We start from the raw sequence: 18,062 nt of genomic DNA, 5'->3' as shown, positions 1-18,062 counted from the left end.
TTTTGAAGCTTCGAAAAAAAATATATCTTTACTTTCAATCATATGTTAGATACAACATCTTACAAAGAAGTTTTACGAATTTAATGCTACATAAAAATTACTTTCCATATTTAGTAAAAGTTTGAAAAAAGGATGTTACTTTTAACTACTAACTTATTAAGCTTAATATCAGTATGATACTGTGTTCCTAAAATTGTGTGTACCTAGTTCTAACTAAAACTTCCTCAAAATTGTTATACTTGACGTTTTTTGTTATTTGACGACACAGTTAAACTATTTCTGTGATAGGAACTATATAAGATTTATACATTTTAATAATATCTCATGATATTACAACAATAACAAAATTTCCTTATAAATTATGATATCAGAGAATGTATAATATGTATTATACATACCTTGTATTCTTGTTCAACACCAACTACTTGGTGGTAGATACTTAATTAACATATTATTGCAAACAATAAATAATTTCTGAAATGCTATTCACACATTAATATATAAATATTTTATTGTATTAAAATATAATATATTTTACAATTGCTGCTTTACTGATTCTATAAAATAAATGTCTAATACAATCTAATCCAATGTATCTAATTTTTATATTAACACTATTAATATTTTTCTCAAAATATGTTATAAAACAATTATAGGCCTAGTATGTCACAAGGCAATGTGATCCATCAACGACTCACTGAAAAGGACTTCAATGTTAGCACTCCTGAAGAATTTGTGAAACGTTTTAAAGGAACACGAGTTATAAACAAGGTGAGATCATGAATTTTTAAGTAATTTTGATAATACATAAAAAATGCGTAGTTAATATTCTAAAAATTAAAACTCAAATGTTACTCTATTTTATTTAGTAGCTGTATAGTAATAGATAGTTAATTTAATTTTGTTGTTATAGGTTTTGATCGCTAACAATGGTATTGCTGCAGTCAAATGTATGAGATCTGTTCGTCGATGGTCTTATGAAATGTTTAGAAATGAAAGAGCTGTACGATTTGTAGTTATGGTTACACCAGAAGATCTTAAAGGTATTATTTATCATGATTAATGAACTCAGTTTTATGAAGATTAATGTGCAAATTAATTAATAATTATTCCTTTATACGTAAAGAAAATATTACTATTTAATTTATTCTGTATGGTTGATTTATTTATGTTTGATATTGTGTTCGATAAAATAGTATCATATATATATTATTATTATTTTAGCTAATGCTGAGTATATTAAAATGGCTGATCACTATGTACCAGTACCTGGAGGTACAAATAACAACAATTACGCTAATGTAGAGCTCATTGTCAATATAGCAATACGTTCTCAAGTTCAGGTAAAATTGTATTTACAAAATTATAGTCAAGTATGAAATAAATTAAATTTATATTGATGTGTAATTTTTATGTATTTATAATAGGCTGTATGGGCTGGTTGGGGACATGCTTCTGAGAATCCAGAACTACCCAAACTATTGGACAAAAATAAAATTGCTTTTATTGGACCGCCTGAAAAGGCTATGTTTGCTCTTGGTGATAAAATTGCTTCGAGTATTGTTGCACAAACTGCTGAAATTCCTACATTGCCCTGGTCTGGTTCAGGTAAAATTAATGGGCACATACTAGTATAGATTCTCACATTCATATATATAATTTTATGTTTTGTTGTGTGGAATTCTTAATATTGTTGCAGAACAAAAAGTATGAATTTCTATAAAAGGATATATTATTACACATGTTCCTTCATTTCTAGTGACCCACTTTTTACGAAAATTTCAAAATTTTATAATATTACATAAATATAACAGTTTGTTCATGTCCATATTAAATTTTTATAAATAATCCTTTAATTCATTATTTCAAACAACTTACATGGATGGCAATTGACTTTGTGACGAGTCACAATATGTTTACAAACATTGTTTTTTAAAAATTAAGTTATTTATATTTTTACTATATTTTTTAAAACAAAATCTACATCTAACGATTTCTTGATTTAAGAAATATGTGTATTTAAGATTATTAAAATAAATTATTCTCATTTTGCATCACACAAAGATCTATATAAATTTAAGATTACTAAAATAACTTACATACATATTTGTTTTTAAAATTGTTATCCTTTAAATAGGTGTGGTTGGACATTATTCTGGTAAAAAAATTGAAATTGGACCAGATTTGTATAAAAAAGGCTGTGTTGCATCAATTGAAGAAGGCTTAGTATCAGCTGAAAAGGTTGGATATCCAATTATGATTAAAGCTAGTGAAGGCGGTGGTGGTAAAGGTATAAGGAAAGTAGAAAATACTGAAGAATTCCCAAATGCATATAAACAGGTATTTTAAAGTTATACACTCAAAAATTGAAATGATTTAATACTTTTGAATTTTCACTTATTAATTTGTAGGTTCAAGCTGAAGTTCCTGGATCACCAATATTTATAATGAAATTGGCTAAATGCGCTAGGCATTTAGAAGTACAACTTTTAGCTGATCAATACGGTAATGCTATATCATTGTTTGGGCGTGATTGTTCAATTCAAAGAAGACATCAAAAAATTATTGAAGAGGCTCCTGCAGTGATTGCCGAACCTAGCGTTTTTGAAGAAATGGAGAGAGTAATGGATTTATTTTACTAATTCATAACCTTATAATGTTTTTAAAATATTTTATTTTAGGCCGCAGTTCGCATTGCTAAAATGGTTGGTTATGTTAGTGCTGGTACAGTTGAGTATCTATATGATACAGATGGAAATTATTACTTTTTGGAGTTAAATCCTAGACTGCAAGTGGAACATCCTTGTACAGAAATGGTATCTGATGTGAATTTACCAGCTGCACAACTGCAAATTTCAATGGGATTAGCTCTCAACTGTATAAAAGACATCAGATTACTTTATAGTGAATCTGCTTGGGGAGATAGTTATATCGATTTTGATGCACCAAGACACAAACCTCATCCATGGGGTCATGTTATTGCTGCTCGAATCACTAGTGAAAATCCTGACGAAGGTACAAAAAACCATAATATATGCTTTTATTATTTTTGAAATACTAAGGTTTTTATTTATATTAAGTCTTTAGTGATTATTGAAAATTCATTCATATACCATTTTATAATCATCATAATATCAACTTATTAATTAAGTTGAATTGATCATTGTTATAGATGTTATGTGTATGATGATAATGTAATTGTATTTTATACAATTTTATGTGTAATTACATTTTTATTTTAGGTTTTAAGCCTAGTTCTGGAACTGTTCAAGAATTAAATTTCCGTTCTTCAAAAAATGTATGGGGATACTTCAGTGTAGCTGCATCTGGAGGATTACACGAATTTGCTGATTCTCAGTTTGGGCATTGTTTCTCATGGGGAGAAAACCGAGAACAAGCTAGAGAGTAAGATTGAAAAAATTAAAATGTATGTATATGTGTATGTATATGTATTTATTTTGTTCTAAATTAGAAATTTAGTTATTGCACTTAAAGAATTATCGATTCGAGGAGATTTCAGAACTACAGTTGAATATTTAATCACACTTCTTGAAACTGAATCATTCCAGGTACACAATTCTTTACTATTTTACATAAATGCATATAATTTTATTTTACAATTTATTTTATGTGTGTATTTTTCAGTCAAATACGATTGATACAGCTTGGTTGGATTTATTGATATCAGAGCGTGTACAATCCGAAAAGCCAGACATATTTCTTGGAGTCATTTGTGGAGGACTTCATATTGCCGATCGTAAGATATCCGAATCATTCCAAAACTTTCAAACATCTTTAGAACGGTAATGTGTGATTCAATATTTACTTAAGAATAGTGACAGTTTATAATCTGATGCAATTTTATGTTCAAAAATTACTCACCTTGTACAATTAAAAGCTTAAAATTAAATTCTGAACATAATTGTTTTATTTACTTCATTAAAAATTAGAATTTTTTATCCGCATAATATATTGAAGGAAAATGTATATAAACCAGTCTATGTACATTCTCCTTTAAATTTAATGAATTTTTTTTATTAACTTGAAACATTTAGATAGTTTTTGCCCTCAAAAATGTATTTTTAAATTTACATTAATATAAATAGCGTTTATATTTTTTAATTGCTAAATACAATACTATTTATCTATTGTATATCTTTTTTAGTGGTCAGGTATTGAGTGCCAATACACTGGATCACCATGTATCTGTTGAACTAATAAATGGTGGATATAAATACAAAGTTCAAGTTACCAAATCCGGACTCAATTCATATTTCCTCATTATGAATGGCTCATTTAAGGAAATTGAAGTCCATCGTCTATCTGATGGTGGTATGTTAATCATTATTATTTTAGTAGTTATTTTTATTTGTTATTATTCAATAAAATGTCTATACATTTCTTAATCAAATTCAGGAATTTTATTATCTTTGGATGGATCGAGTTTTACGACTTATATGCGAGAAGAGGTAGATCGGTATAGAATTGTAATTGGTAATCAGACATGTGTTTTCGATAAAGAAAATGATCCGTCCTTATTTCGCTCACCGTCTGCTGGTAAATTGATCAGTTTTCTTATAGAGGACGGGGGCCAAGTTAAAAAAGGTCAACCATATGCTGAAATAGAGGTAAATATTTATCTTGTGCTTATTAAAATATTATTTATATGATAGTTTAAATAATAATGAACAGCAGTAATCAATTTATATTTTATTATTTTTAATCAGGTAATGAAAATGGTAATGACATTAACAGCAACAGAAAACGGACGTGTGTATTATAGCAAACGACCTGGTGCCGTTCTTGATGCTGGCTCATTAATTGCAACACTTGAATTAGATGACCCTTCTTTAGTTACAAAAGCTATTGAATATAAAGGACAGTTCCTTGAACTCGATGGAACTTCACATATTTATGGAGAAAGTCTTAATAATATACATACATGCTACAGAGGTATGCTAGATAATATTCTGGCTGGGTATTGCTTACCAGAACCATATCATCTTGTACGTTTGAGAGAAGTCATTGAAAAGTTCATGAACTCTCTACGTGACCCAAGTTTGCCTTTACTAGAGTTACAGGTATAGAAGTTTTGTTTTTAAACTTGAACAATTGATTATAAACTAATTTTTATGCTCATATATTAGGAAGTGATATCTTCAATATCTGGCAGAATACCAAAAGCTGTTGATAAAAAAATTAAATCATTAATGAAGTTGTATGAAAGGAACATCACATCTGTACTTGCACAATTTCCTAGCCAACAAATAGCTGCAATTATTGATGGGTAAATTTCTATTGAACAAACTACCTATTATAGTTGATATTAATTATTTATTTTAATGTTCATGTTTCATTTCAACCTAAAGCCATGCTGCAACTTTACAAAAAAGAACAGATCGCGACAGCTTTTTCCAAACAACACAAGGCATTGTTCAACTAGTGCAGAGATATAGGAATGGAATTCGTGGTCGAATGAAGTCCGCCGTTCATGAGTTGCTTAAACAATATTATGAGGTGGAAAGTCAATTCCAACATGGTAAGAGAATGTATACATATTATCCTATGTTAAAAATGAATAAAATATTATATATTTAATAAATTGTAATTCAACAATTTCGCAGGAAGTTATGATAAATGTGCTACTGCATTGAGAGATAGATATAAAGATGATATGGCTGCTGTAACTTCAACAATATTCTCACACACACAAGTAGCAAAGAAGAATATGTTAGTTACAATGTTAATTGATCACTTATGGTCCAACGAACCTGGTTTAACAGATGAGTTGGCTGCTACATTAAACGAGTTGACCTCACTTAATCGCAGTGAACATTCAAGAGTTGCGCTTCGGGCCCGACAAGTTAGAATTTTTGTTATTTTTATGAATATTTATAGTTGTTAATCATTTTTTTTGCTTTTTATGAACTGATTGTTAGTTTTGATCCAAAATAAAATCATTATCTTCCTAATCCTAGGCTTTCAATAAAAATCAATCATTTAACATTTGTTATGCAACCTGTTTTATAGGTACTCATTGCTGCACACCAACCAGCATATGAATTAAGACATAATCAAATGGAATCAATATTTTTATCTGCAGTTGATATGTATGGACATGATTTTCATCCAGAAAACTTACAAAAACTTATTCAATCGGAAACTTCTATATTTGATATCCTTCATGACTTCTTTTATCATTCAAACCGTGCAGTCTGCAATGCTGCATTAGAGGTAATATAAGTTACTGAAATAACTATTACATATACTTGACAATATTCAGCTACCTAATAATAATAATTTTAACTTGATGTTTGATTAGGTTTATGTAAGACGAGTTTACATATCATATGATCTTACATGTTTGCAACATTTAGAATTGTCTGGAGAAATACCATTGGTACATTTCCAATTTCTTTTACCTTCTTCTCATCCAAACCGGTAAGCTTATAACAGCATTTTACTAAAACCATTCTAATAATAATTTAATATCTGTTCTTATTGTGTATAGTCAACAAAATAAGATCAACTCTGGAGCAAATGGTTCTGAAAATCTTGAGTCACCAACGAAAACTCCATTGCCATATATCCCAACTTATCAAAGAACTGGTTGTATGGCAGCATTTGAATCATTCACTCAATTTGAACAATATTTTGATGAAATCCTGGATATTATGGAAGATCTATCTTCTCCTGTATATGTTTCCCCAAGAATTATTGATGCTCTCGAAAGTGGAAGTGAATCTAGATTAAGCTCATCTCTCAATGTGAGCTTGTCGCTTGGTGACCAACGACCCCCAGACCAAGAAAATGTTGAAGTAATTTTATTTGTAATTACATATTAAGCAAAACACAATTTTCTTAAAAAATGTTTTCTTCATTTCAGATTGAACCGTGTCATATATTATGTATTGCTATGAAAGACACTGGAAATATGGAAGATGATAAACTTGGTAAGATGTATGAAGAATTTTGTCAACAACGTAGAGAAGAGTTGAAAAAAAGATCAATCCGGAGAATCACTTTCTTGGCTTTGAATAAGTAATTTAATTTATAATTTAACCATCAGATTATTTTTTTAAGTATATGCCTTACACCATTTATTTGTATTTTATGACACACGACATTTGTTTATAAAATTGTTTGTATGAGGACCGAATTAAAGATATTACTTTGATCTACATAGTAAACAGTAAATTTAATAAATAATATAATAACTGTGAAAATTGTATATAACACCCAACCATCGTTCGATATTGTTTAAATATTAATATTTTACTTAAAATAATGATAATTTGAACAGTTATTTTAATAAGTTATAAATTTGTTTTTATACCATTTCAACCATTTAAATAGTCTACTTCAATTGTATTACTAGAATGTGTATTTATAACTGATTTTTTCTTAAATTATAACAAAAAAGTAAAATTCAATTCTTCAATTTAAAATTAAATCAAATTAATATATTTAAATAAAACTATGCAATAATAATAAAATTATAAATTAGAACTATGCAATTGGAGCAATTCTTTTATGTAGTTATTTCTTAGTCTGAGATTATCTATTAAACGCCTTCTCCTTAGATCAAAAGTAATATTTATTAGAACTCAACTAACAATATATAATAATATTATTTGTGGTGCATAATTTTTTCGAACAATGGTATTAAAAAAAACTTTGTAAATATTAGGCAAGATCCTGAAATCATTCATTATTTGAACATTTAAGATTTTAATAATTGATAGTACACAAATTAATATAAATAAATTACTTACTTCATGTTTATTAAATGATGCATTTATATTGATTTGTAGAAGGCAATTCCCTAAATTATTCACCTACAGAAATTATGAAGATTTTGCTGAAGATAGAATTTATCGGCACTTGGAGCCAGGTATGGCTTTCCAATTGGAATTGAACAGAATGAGAACTTATGAATTAGAAGCCTTGCCTACATCAAACAGAAAAATGTATTTGTATTTAGGAAAAGCTAAAGTTAGTTGAACTTAATTAAATTGTTTTATTTTTAGCATTCTAATGTTTTTTTTTTTTATAGGTTCCAAGAGGTCAAGTTGTAACTGATTATCGTTTCTTTATACGTTCCATTATAAGACATCAAGATTTAATAACAAAAGAAGCATCATTTGAGTACCTTCAAAATGAAGGAGAACGTGTTTTGTTAGAAGCTATGGATGAATTAGAGGTTGCATTTAGCCACCCACATGCACGTAGAACTGACTGTAACCATATATTCTTGAATTTCGTCCCCACTGTGATAATGGATCCTGCAAAAGTAAAGCTAATAATAAATGAGATATTTATTGTTTAACGCATCAAAAAATATATTCTTTTATGCATAGATCAAAGAAAGTGTGACTAATATGGTAATGCGGTATGGTCCACGCCTTTGGAAATTGCGGGTTCTTCAAGCTGAGCTTAGAATGACCATACGGCCTTCACCCACTAGTAAAACCTCAAATGTTAGATTAAGCCTTGCAAATGGCAGTGGTTATCACTTGGATATTTGCCTTTACAAAGAAATTACTGACTCTAAGTTAGGAATGGTAAGTGCATTAATAACTTTTAATGACTTTTACTTTGTAAAGCTAAAGAAATCAGCTCTAAACCAAAGACAGCCTTAGAGTATATGAGTCCATTAACCAAATAAGTCAATTAGGTGAAATACCAAAGAGTTAAATATATATATATATATACATATGCATTATGATAAAGAACTTAAATTTGACTATTATTGAATGATTATGCATTTCAAATATTTCAAATTTAACTGCCGTTCTAAAAGAAAAAACTTGATAAATGATAACAGAAAAATTAAAATATCTAATTTTTTCAAATATATTGTTTTGTAAATAATTACTTTAAACAAAGTAAACAAAACCTTTTTAAATCCTAAATACGTTTTAAACATACATTGACTCCATTAACCAGTGTGTGAATCCAATAGACAACTATTTTATATATGTGTAATTATGCATGTAAATCGGGATTAGCCTGTTTGAATCCTTTAGGTAAATGAGTTAATTGTTGTGTGTCCAATCAATGACGACTTTTATATAAAATAAATAACTTTATCCTAACTTTGTGATTAAAATATTTTTCTTTAAATAGTGAATGCACATTAAATAAAGAACAATTATAAACAAATATTTAATAGTTCTTACTAATTTACAGATTAAATTTGAATCATATGAATCAAAACAAGGACCATTACATGGACTACCAGTTTCTACTCCATATGTAACCAAAGACTTTCTTCAACAAAAAAGATTCCAAGCTCAAAGTGCTGGAACAACTTATGTTTATGATATTCCAGACATGTTTAGACAAATGATAGAAACTTTATGGCAGGAATACATTTTGGAACATCCGAATGGTAGTTAAATAGTTGTCCAAATACAATTTGCGCGACAGCATTTTTTTTGGTAATTTTAAAATTTTTTTCTAGATGGAGTTTTAAAAAGCAGTTTAGTGTTTGATTATGTTGAACTTGTTGTTGAAGACAATCATTTAATTGAACAAAAACGTTTCTCTGGTGAAAATACTGTATGTATTAATAGATTATTCAACTTTTGTGTAAAATGTATTACATTGGGTTTTTATTTCATAGGCTGGTATGGTTGCTTGGAGATTTACAATGCATACTCCAGAGTATCCTAGCGGCCGAGATATAATTGTGATTGCTAATGATCTAACAGTAAATATTGGTTCATTTGGTCCACAAGAAGACATTGTTTTCGATTTAGCTTCTAAGGAAGCTCGAAGAAAAAAAATTCCACGCATATATATATCAGCTAATAGTGGAGCTCGTATTGGTCTTGCAGAAGAAATAAAAAGTTTGTTCAATGTAGCCTGGGAAGACCCATCTGATCCAGAAAAAGTAAATAACATTTATTTCCCAATTATTCTCATATATCTCTTATATATATGTAATTTAAAATACTTTGATTATTATTTTTATTAATTTACTGTTTACATCTTAGGGATTCAAATATTTATACTTAACACCTGACGACTATGGAAAATTAGCTGGTCAAAATTCTGTGGAAGCAGAATTGATTGAAGATGAAGGTGAACCGCGATATAAACTAACTGACATTATTGGTAACAACAACATATTTTTATTTATTACTATATCTACATACAAAAATTTCAATATACTTATTAATGATTGAAAATAGGAAAAGATTTTGGTTATGGCGTTGAAAATTTAAAATTCGCTGGGATGATAGCTGGTGAAACTTCTCGTGCGTATCAAGATATTGTTACAATTTCAATGGTAACTTGTCGTGCCATCGGTATTGGGGCTTACCTAGTACGACTTGGTCAACGAGTTATTCAAATTGAGAATTCTCACATTATTCTCACAGGATATAGTGCTTTGAATAAGGTTTGTTTTTTCAAAATAATTATTTAGATTTAGAAAAATATCATTTGAATTTTTTTTTTAGCTTCTTGGTCGTGAAGTGTATGCATCTAACAATCAGTTAGGTGGTATTCAAATTATGTACAACAATGGCGTATCACACAAGACTGAGGCTAGAGACTTAGATGGTGTGTACAGAATACTGAAGTGGCTTTCTTACATTCCAAAAACTAAAGAATCTCCATTGCCTGTGATTAAAAGCGTGGATTCTGTAGAAAGAGATATAGACTATGTCCCTACTAAAGTCCCATATGATCCTCGTTGGATGATTGCTGGGAAAGAAGATACAAGTTAGTCCTATAAATATAATTAGTATATCGAGAATTTACTTATTTGAAAATACGTTATTATTTATTCAGATGGCCATTGGGAGTCTGGATTCTTTGATAAAGGATCATGGGATGAAATAATGCAACCCTGGGCACAGACTGTTGTTTGTGGAAGAGCTAGACTGGGAGGAATCCCAGTTGGTGTGATTGCTGTTGAAACAAGAACAGTAGAAGTCACTTTACCGGCAGACCCTGCTAATTTGGATTCTGAATCTAAGGTAATCATTGTAATATTTATTTTATGTTTTATGATGTATAAATATTTGTATTAATTTCACTAGACTGTGTCTCAAGCTGGACAAGTATGGTTCCCAGACTCTGCATATAAAACATCTCAAGCCATTAAAGATTTTGCCCATGAAGACTTACCACTTTTCATTTTTGCTAACTGGAGAGGTTTTTCTGGTGGAATGAAAGGTATTTAATAGATAATTATAAAATAATACTGTTATTCAATTCAAATTATTTTAATTTATGCTGTGAATTAATTTAGACTTCTATTTGTTAACTTAATTTTATTCATACATTTTTCTCTATTTTCAGACATGTATGAACAAATAATGAAATTTGGTGCATACATTGTTGATGAACTAAGACAATACAACCAGCCAATTATCACTTATATTCCACCATTTGGTGAGTTGCGAGGAGGTGCATGGGCTGTTGTAGATACTACTATTAATCCAAGACATATTGAGATGTATGCAGATCCAGATAGTCGGTAATACATCCAAATTCAATAATATATCTTGTATATGTAAAGTTTTGAAAAAGAAAAACCTGAACAAAATTTTATGATACACAAATCCCTGTTTCATATCAACTATTATTTTATATTGACTATATTAATTTAGTTATGTTTTATATTAATTATTTATTATCTTATAATGATTAAACCTTCAACTGTAAATGATTCAATTAAGAAAATGTTTGCTGATCCATCAGTACAGAAATAAATTAGTTAAATTGATATTGCCAGTATAGATGACACTACTTACTCACACTAAGCGCATTTTCGTGTATATTATAATGTGGTTCATTCCATATTAATTACATACATGTTCTTATAAAATATGAATTAATTACCTATTACTAAACAAAAAATGTTTTAAAGTATAATTGATTAATTTCTTTGCTCACAAATATCTGTTACTTATTAATGTTGTTTACTTGTCTATTTTCTTGATCCACGTTTATCTTATTAAGTTGACTTTATCACATACCTTACTGTATTTACTATTATAAATTATATCAATAACTAAATGGATTTCCTGTTTATTTTAATTTAATCAAATAAATTGTATAACTATTAATTATTGTGTTTATACTGTGAGTGTAAATACAAATTATGAAGTCTTTGTATTACATTAATTATATTTATTCTATAAAAAGCGATTTTAAAACAACATAACTTTATAATAATCAATTATTTTATACACATGTACTTACAGTAAAAGTGCTTGTAAAGATTATAATTAAATACCTATTCTCTATTTACATTCATTATTTTGTTATGTAAGTTGTATTTTCCAAACTTCAAATCAGAATGTTAAATGTTTGTTCACAGGGGAGGTGTTTTGGAACCTGAAGGAATTGTTGAAATTAAATTCCGTGAAAAAGACATCTTGAAATCTATTAACAGAATTGATACAAATATTTTGAGTCTCAAAGCAAATGCTAGCCCCACTCCTGAAGAAGCGGTCGAAATAGAAAAGAATGTTGCAGAAAGAATATCTGTGTTGAAACCTATTTACCATCAAGTAGCAATTCACTTTGCTGACTTACATGACACACCTAAATGCATGCTTAGTAAAGGTGTTATTAAAGATATTGTACAATGGAAGAAATCTCGTAATACTTTATATTGGCGACTAAAACGACGTTTATTACAAAACCAAATCCAAAAAGTAATTACAAAATCCAATGATACCATTCAAGACGATGTTGCCTATGAAATGCTGAGAAGGTGGTTTGTTGAAGACAAAGGCACCACTGCCGTAAGTGTTATTTTGTTATACTTTTTATTTTTTAGTGAGAAATCAAAATATTATCTGAATAATTTTAAACACAAAAATACAATTAATATGTCTAATAATAGGCCTATTAGAAATATTGTTTATTCTGTTTGATTATGTATTATATTTATGTTTTTTTATAGTCTTATCTGTGGGATAATAACCAAGCCGTAGTGCAATGGCTGACAAGTCAATTAGATGAATCGGATGGCACGATTGTAGCTGATTCATTGATTGGTAACAACATTAAAAGTGTTAGGAAAGATGCAGTTATAAATCAAGTCAAATCTACAATAAATGTAAGCATGGTTTTAATAAACTTAAACAACTATTTGATTTAAAAACTTTGAAGTATGTTTTTGTAACTGTAACATGTGAAATTTTTTGTTGGCAGGACACACCTGAAGTTACATCAGACGTTATCATGGGTATGTTCCAAAGCCTTTCGGAAATGCAACGTCTCGACTTGATTCATAATTTAACCCAGGCAACAAGCATTGGAAATGTGAAATTAAATAGTTGATTACCTTTTACTATAAGCAGTTATTGTTGTTTATCATAAAACAAAAATATAAATAAATGTACGCTTATACTCACATACACATAAATATGTATACAATACTGCATTATACTATACATAATGAATGTGTATGTGTGTATGTGTATGTGTGTGTGTATGAATGTGTGTGTTTGTGTTACTTTAAAATAAATATTTTAGTTATTTCTGTACTGTACAATTGATGAAAAACAAATTTAATACTGTTAATTGTCAGATTTCATACAATTGCTTATAATTTTAATTTTATTATGAACAAATAATTACTGTCAATGGTTATATTATATAGTGTGTAGTTTATATCTACAATATATTGTATAGTGTTTACCAATCTTTTTTTCCTTATATGAAATTTCATGGACCGTTTTTATTAATCTCAAAAAAATGTTTTAGAGCTAAAGAAAATTATACAATATTTATTATAATATGGGTTTATGATATTATAAATTATTATTACACACAACTATTACGGAAGAGTAATGTAAATATTTATTGTTTAATGTTGAACCATTTATAGGAAATTTTTTTTGAATAAAATATTCATGTGCTATTTATAGATTTAAAATAATTATACTTGGAGTGAATTCTATAAAAAAAAATAATTACCATATTTCAATGAAAAATATACTCGTTTTTATATGCTTATGTTTGTTTAATATTTGAATAAAATCTATCCTAGAAGTTTCATTATAGGTACAGGACTTTTCCTGGTACGTACTATTTATTTTGTATTATTTCCTAACATACCTACGCTTTTTATTAATAGGAAATGTAAATAAATTATTGCTCTCAAATGTTGTTTAACTTGTTTAAGCTACCATTATATTATTTATAAGGATACATTTTACATTATTGTTTTATAACTATATGGATCTAATATCAATTCTTAAGAAAACCTATGAAAATTACATAAATAATATGCGTGTGTCTAATTTAAATCAGAAATAAGAATAAATAATTAATATTAAAAAGTGGGTTAGAGGGTAACTCTGTTATATATTAGGTGACAACAGACTCAAGAATCTTTTTTTTCTAAAAACGATTCTGAATGAAGAATGTCTATCAGTTTATTGTATAATATTATTGGGATTAAAGTAATTGGTTTCACTATTAGACATTAGTACCACAGTTATTAAATTAACTAGTCAGTGAAATTCATTTTTGCCAAAAAATTACTTTTAAATTTTCTTCATGCAATAATCAATACATTATAATAATGTACACTAAAAGTCTCAATTAACCACTAATTATCTATTTTTTAGATTTTTTGGTTATAGGATGAACCATTTATGAGAATCCTTGGTTTAAGTTCTTGGCTATAAAAATTTAAAACTGTCATATTTTTACCACAGTATAATTTTAATAAATATTGTCATGTAAAGAAAATATAAAATAAACATTTGATGAAAATACCAAGTACTTACAGTTATTATTTTTTAAATAAAAATAAAATAAGAAAATCGTTGTTTGAGAATTGGTTTATTTACATCATGAACATCTAATATATTTTACGAGCGTCTTCAAACACTCTTAAAAAATTAATTTGACTTTTCGACTTTTCCGGGTGAACTTGTTTTTTGTTAAATGTAGGAAAACTTAATTAGAGTCTTGAATATAAGAAATCTTCAAATCTTAAATACATAAAGAACAATTTTTATGAATTTCTAACTTAAAATAATTTGAAAATGTACATGATTTTTATGAATTTTATCAAAATTCTAAATTAAAACATGTCAAATTCTCAAAAAAGTCCAACGAGAGCTGTAAAATGTTGTTTTTTATCAATTGAAAAAGAAATTATCTAAAAATATTCAGTTATAAACGAGTTATTCATATACCCGTGAAGTCACTTTTGTCCGCCGAAACGGAAAACAAAATATTTCGTTTTTTTTTAGTTACGGATTTACTTACACTAATAACCATTTGCACTTCTACATATCACGACTATAGATAATAATATTATCTTTAGCCGTGCTACATACTCACAAGAAACGATATGTGAATTAGGTTGCCAATAATGTGCTCCTTAATAAATAGCCGACCCGAGGGCCACAAGTTGACCGATAGTCGATTCACTATAACTTATAAACTAACATCCTTAACTTGAACTGCAGAGAGTTTATTTATTACCTGCACACTAACCTAAGACGGTGATAACAAATGTATGTGTAGTCCTCGGATGCGTTCTCTTAAAGACAGTTGTATTTTGAATATTACTTAATACTTAAAATAACATCAAGAAACCATTTTTAAAAATTGAACATCAGAATTTAGAATAACATTAGTAGTAGGTATTTCAGTAGGATGGACTACAAGTTAGAAATCCTTGGACTATTTATAATTACTTTACTTAATTCCCCAGCAATATCTAAGTATTTTTTAGTCAAGATTATTAGAAATAATATTTTTAATTTGTTCATAATGTTTATAACCATTCATGCACTCATGCTCTATGCGTCTATGGCAGTATGGCTATCGCTATGCATTACCTATTATAAATGACTCACAGAACTCAATAGCTAACATAATTTATTTGTACTTATACATATTATATTATGATATACGTAAATAATTCTTAAAAGTTTACATTCATCTTGGTAAATCCGCAATTGTACATAGATCGCCAGGGTATTATATCAAAATGTGCGGGCAGTATATTGCCCAAAATTGCTAGGCTTTTTAAAAAAATTATTATGAGAAAATGTTTGGATTTTCGCACATTGCCCGTAATGAAGTTCATATTGTCATTAATTATGATTTATGAATCACGATAATTTATTCAAACAATGATAAGTAGCGCTTCAGATAGGCATTTAAAGTACCTGAAGATGAACAATGAATGTGCAGCGGCGTGGTTATTACTAATTAGTTATTATTGCTTATTACATTATTTATATTTCAGTAATTTACATATGCGGCCGTATAGTGCAATAATATAGGGTTAAGACATACAATACGATCCCATTAGAAAATTATTGTAGTTATGGCTATGTTGAGTCAATTTATCACAATACAACTATAGTAGGTAATAATACTGTATTGATCTGTATTGTTTTAATTTTATAAAGAAACAGCTATTGGCGTTTTATTGGCGTTTTATTCATATCCATATTTACCTACATGTCCTCTAACTTTGCACTGTAATGCTCAAAATATGATGCACGTAATATTTTAATATATATAAGCCATTTACCTATTAAAACTTGTTAAATTGTGCAGTGGTGGCTGTAATAAGTCACGCAATGGAATGATGGACCTTGAGTAAAGGGGCCCGGTTATTTTACAGGCCCGCTGGCTCATTGAAATTAATTTGTAATTTTTGAAATTTTAGTAGAAATACTTATTTTGTATTAAATAATATTGTATTGCCAAACATTTAGTACAAATGCCTGGAATTGTATTAATTGGGGGCCCTTAAAAAATGCATCAAAAATGAAATTCTATTCACATTTTCTAGGATTCGTCATTTATAGTTTCTTTTACTTTGATAGTAAGTTGCAATGCCATATTATGTCTACTCAGTGTCGTAGTCAGGGGGTTTGGGGGTTTAAGTATAAACTAAACTAAACAAATTGGTTTAGTTAATACTTAACCTCCCCCCCCAATTTCATAATCATGGCTACGCCACTGTGTTTACAATATTACTAAAATCCTATCACTATGTTTAAATACCTTTCTAGTCATACACTCATACTGATGTGTTTTTTTTATATTGGAAGAGTCAAATGACAACAAGTAATACCTATATATATTCATCTATAATCTAATACGCTATTACCTATATTGTTTTTTTATTATTAATCAATTAACTTACTTGCTGGGCGTGCCACTCACAACAATGTCACGGTAATAATATAAACACCATGGAGGGCAAGGGCGACGCCTTATACCAATAAAAAACCATATAGCCCGCATAATATAACATAATGAATCATATTATATATATATATATATGTGTATTTATCTTATACATAATATAAGGCTTATTTTTGTGTTGTGTTATATTATGTGTAAGCCGTAAGGCCCCATCCAAACCCATAATCATGATACCTACCTCCGCTTTTAAATTCTGAGCGGAGCGATGAATGTATTGATTTGACAATGATGTATGTATTTTATTTGTTTTTTATTTTTGTGTCAGTCATCACGTTTGGGGCAGTAAAAGTGCTCGATTTTCGTCAACATCAACTTTTCTGGTAGGAAAGTAAATCTAGTTGGTGTATTCGGGAGGTCAAAATTTAAAATATGAAAGTAATATAATTATTTATAATTTATGATGCAGAATAGATTAATGTTTATATACACCCCATAATTAACTGGTTACACGTTTAAATAGATAACAAAATTTTCAATCAAATATTTAAGTACGTATATAGGCACACATTTTTGCAGTGTGCAGCTGCACACCTCATACCTACGCCTATGTAGATATTGATTTATATATTAATTTGTTTATGTATTTCATAATAATTTATTATTATTGCATAGTTTTATTATATATTATCGTCGTGTATTTCGTGTATGGTATCATAGTATAGAATACTACCTATATTAGTATTATACTTATTACTTACTAGTTACTCCAAAAACATGTCTACCGTGAAAAAAGGCATATCGTTATACTTAACAAAACTAACAACTTCCTATCGGCTTTCAGTTTGTTTAGAATGTAAATAACGAGATTAACAAGTCGCTCATTATCTGCAATCTACATGACC

The 18,062-nt window shown here is 28.4% G+C and overlaps 1 protein-coding gene across 5 annotated transcripts in view; it reads left to right on the top strand.

Annotated features, from left to right (window-relative positions):
• Nucleotides 1–13,628, top strand: part of LOC111041523 (acetyl-CoA carboxylase) — a 43,949-nt gene extending 30,321 nt beyond the window's left edge. For 4 of the 5 annotated variants that reach the window (XM_022325803.1, XM_022325802.1, XM_022325805.1 and 1 more), the window contains exons 3-37: nucleotides 657–771; nucleotides 914–1,043; nucleotides 1,225–1,343; nucleotides 1,428–1,608; nucleotides 2,138–2,340; nucleotides 2,412–2,621; nucleotides 2,682–3,015; nucleotides 3,243–3,405; nucleotides 3,473–3,569; nucleotides 3,646–3,803; nucleotides 4,166–4,332; nucleotides 4,417–4,628; nucleotides 4,728–5,081; nucleotides 5,148–5,287; nucleotides 5,370–5,539; nucleotides 5,625–5,863; nucleotides 6,031–6,234; nucleotides 6,323–6,441; nucleotides 6,512–6,818; nucleotides 6,887–7,041; nucleotides 7,815–7,995; nucleotides 8,057–8,293; nucleotides 8,361–8,564; nucleotides 9,193–9,394; nucleotides 9,467–9,564; nucleotides 9,629–9,898; nucleotides 10,002–10,122; nucleotides 10,200–10,408; nucleotides 10,470–10,734; nucleotides 10,804–10,991; nucleotides 11,055–11,190; nucleotides 11,317–11,494; nucleotides 12,341–12,770; nucleotides 12,932–13,087; nucleotides 13,183–13,311. In XM_022325803.1, coding sequence (XP_022181495.1) covers nucleotides 657–771; nucleotides 914–1,043; nucleotides 1,225–1,343; nucleotides 1,428–1,608; nucleotides 2,138–2,340; nucleotides 2,412–2,621; nucleotides 2,682–3,015; nucleotides 3,243–3,405; nucleotides 3,473–3,569; nucleotides 3,646–3,803; nucleotides 4,166–4,332; nucleotides 4,417–4,628; nucleotides 4,728–5,081; nucleotides 5,148–5,287; nucleotides 5,370–5,539; nucleotides 5,625–5,863; nucleotides 6,031–6,234; nucleotides 6,323–6,441; nucleotides 6,512–6,818; nucleotides 6,887–7,041; nucleotides 7,815–7,995; nucleotides 8,057–8,293; nucleotides 8,361–8,564; nucleotides 9,193–9,394; nucleotides 9,467–9,564; nucleotides 9,629–9,898; nucleotides 10,002–10,122; nucleotides 10,200–10,408; nucleotides 10,470–10,734; nucleotides 10,804–10,991; nucleotides 11,055–11,190; nucleotides 11,317–11,494; nucleotides 12,341–12,770; nucleotides 12,932–13,087; nucleotides 13,183–13,311 — 6,781 coding nt within the window. Of the gene's footprint in view, nucleotides 1–656; nucleotides 772–913; nucleotides 1,044–1,224; nucleotides 1,344–1,427; nucleotides 1,609–2,137; nucleotides 2,341–2,411; nucleotides 2,622–2,681; nucleotides 3,016–3,242; nucleotides 3,406–3,472; nucleotides 3,570–3,645; nucleotides 3,804–4,165; nucleotides 4,333–4,416; nucleotides 4,629–4,727; nucleotides 5,082–5,147; nucleotides 5,288–5,369; nucleotides 5,540–5,624; nucleotides 5,864–6,030; nucleotides 6,235–6,322; nucleotides 6,442–6,511; nucleotides 6,819–6,886; nucleotides 7,042–7,814; nucleotides 7,996–8,056; nucleotides 8,294–8,360; nucleotides 8,565–9,192; nucleotides 9,395–9,466; nucleotides 9,565–9,628; nucleotides 9,899–10,001; nucleotides 10,123–10,199; nucleotides 10,409–10,469; nucleotides 10,735–10,803; nucleotides 10,992–11,054; nucleotides 11,191–11,316; nucleotides 11,495–12,340; nucleotides 12,771–12,931; nucleotides 13,088–13,182 lie in introns of all 5 variants that reach the window. The other variant, XM_022325801.1, reaches the window with a different exon arrangement.
• Nucleotides 13,629–18,062: the final 4,434 nt, after the last annotated feature.

The sequence above is a fragment of the Myzus persicae genome, unplaced genomic scaffold (genome assembly GCF_001856785.1).
Source record: "Myzus persicae strain clone G006 unplaced genomic scaffold, MPER_G0061.0, whole genome shotgun sequence".
NCBI lineage: Eukaryota > Metazoa > Arthropoda > Insecta > Hemiptera > Aphididae > Myzus > Myzus persicae.
The sequence above is the reverse complement of the archived record's forward strand: the minus strand, read 5'-3'. Positions and strand labels throughout refer to the sequence as shown.